Source organism: Notamacropus eugenii, chromosome 2, assembly GCF_028372415.1.
Source record: "Notamacropus eugenii isolate mMacEug1 chromosome 2, mMacEug1.pri_v2, whole genome shotgun sequence".
In the NCBI taxonomy this organism is placed as follows: domain Eukaryota; kingdom Metazoa; phylum Chordata; class Mammalia; order Diprotodontia; family Macropodidae; genus Notamacropus; species Notamacropus eugenii.
In genome coordinates, this window is record NC_092873.1 from 62,344,469 (window position 1) to 62,346,647 (window position 2,179).

Here is a 2,179-nt window from a genome sequence, read left to right on the forward strand (position 1 = left end):
CATCTGAAGAGTTTCCCATTTTTCCAATAAGAACATAAGATTGATCCTGATTTAGATGACAATTAGTGGCACGTGTCCTTTCTTCTTATTGGAATATAAGTCTCCTGAGAGCAGGAGCTCTTTCCATTTTACAGTGCAGTCTACTGGCACCCACTCAGGGACACTGATTTTTCTTTTCTTTTCCCCAGACCAGACTAAATGTGTCACTTGAGAAGCAGAGTATGCCTGGGTTGACACTCAACATTGACATGAACCTTATCTTTAACAAAATACCTTGTCCAAAACACTCAGATAGGTACAAAATTCACTAGGTTGAAAAAATTTGCCTTCAGGTTAAGGTCAGGAGGGTTACTAAAGAGTTATGGCACAAAGCATCCGGGAACAGAGGATAGATCTGAGGAATAAAAGGGGATGTGACAAGAGAGAGGAACAAGAAGGGTAGTCCAGTGTGGTGCAATATAAAGTGCAGAAGAATTGGACTCATAGGGCCATAGTCATATATTAACTATATAAATGACTTTGGACAAGTCACCCAACCTTTATGGTACTCCAATTTACTTTTTGTAAAATGAAAGTTAGGGAATAGATACCATTGCACTTCCATATCTTTGGTGCTGTGACCTCTTCAGATCCTCAGTTTCCTCATCAATAAAATGAACAGATTGAAATAGACAGCATCTGAATTCCCTAATGACTCTAGTCCTGTGATCCTATGATTTGTTGAGGTCCCTTCCAGTTTTAGATCTATGATTCTGAGCTTTCTCTGGGCCTCAGTGTCCTCATCCAAACAATGAGAGGTTTGGACAAATGACCTCGGATATCCCTTATGATTCTATTCTTATGATGCTATGTGTCTCAATGGGATCTAATAACAACAGGCGTTTTAAACTTTGTCCAAGGAGACACAGATCTGCTCAAAGTGTCAAGAATGAACTCTACATTAGGCAGTTCTTGCAGTGAGTGAAGCTCTATTGAATGGAGGAAGAGAGAAGTGAGAAAACCCTTCCGTGTTGACTTTGGGGTCCACAGAAGGTACCAACTTTCCAAAGATGTTCAAGCTAAAATTTTCCTCCTCTGAGGCAGAACAGGGCTTTCTGACACACCCAGAGAGAAGCCTGCCACAGCTTGCTATTCCAATCAAGATCACTGAGTGGCCAAAGGGATAGAGCAACATGATTGACATACCCAACTTGGAAGCCAGCTTACTCTTTGCCTCTGAGTAACAAAGAAACCCATATAGTACAATAAAAAGAGGATGAGGAAGGAAGATACAGCTTTCATGGCTCGAACATGGTCTTCTCTACTAGGGTCTTTGGAATCTGTGGCAGTGAGTTGCATCCATCTGGTATGCCTCCAAAGGGAGGGGATGAGTAGGGAGAAGGAAATTGTAGACAGAGTAAAAGGAATAAGACTCAAAATGCTAAAGACCACTTGGAGCATGAGTAACTTAGTTTTACTCACTTGGACGTCTTGGAACACATTTCTCTCTTTTCTTCTACTAAAGAGGTTACCATAGCAATACGTTCTCTCCATCACTGGAAGGACAATAGACAAAGCAATAATCAAGGGCCCCCAAAGAAGAGTGAAGATTGTTCTGTGAATTCTCCATTTCATCCAGAGGAAGAGGAGATTAGAGATGTTGGTGATCTTCAGGAAGTAGAAGATGCTGAGGATAGTGCCAAACCAAATATTTGAATTGTGACTCAGTACCAAGAAGATATCAATGATTCCTAAGTGTTTGGGGACATAAAAAGAGATTAAAATTAAATGGCTATTCCATATTATTACATATAACAGTTCAATTCTGGAGATGGCCAAGCTGACCAGGATGACATCACTTGGTGGCAGTTTCTTCCTCTTGACAAAGTCAATGCCATTCACCAGAATTATGAATCCATTTACCAGAATGCCCAATAGGAATTCACCAGTTAGTAGAGTCATAATGATTTTATCCCCACTGCTCAGCATGTCATCAATAAGATCACTCAGAAAGTTACAAATATTTATACTACTTTGGGTTCTATTGCTGTTGGATTAATTTCTAGGGAAAATGCATATGGAATAGTATTTCCTTCTGATACTTGATAATGTAGTGATTTTCTTCTCTCTCTTCAATAAAGTTTCTATCTTAGATGTGAAAATGTGTCTTCTCAACAGTTCAGTTAAATCTCCCCATCCG

At 39.8% G+C, this 2,179-nt stretch overlaps 1 protein-coding gene across 1 annotated transcript; it reads right to left on the reverse strand.

Annotated features, from left to right (window-relative positions):
• Positions 1 to 940: 940 nt before the first annotated feature.
• On the reverse strand, positions 941 to 1,968 carry LOC140522638 (taste receptor type 2 member 7-like). The gene is given in 2 exon segments (XM_072637982.1): positions 941 to 1,218; positions 1,221 to 1,968. Coding segments are annotated over 2 exon segments (1,026 nt in total).
• Between the last annotated feature and the right edge of the window lie 211 nt (positions 1,969 to 2,179).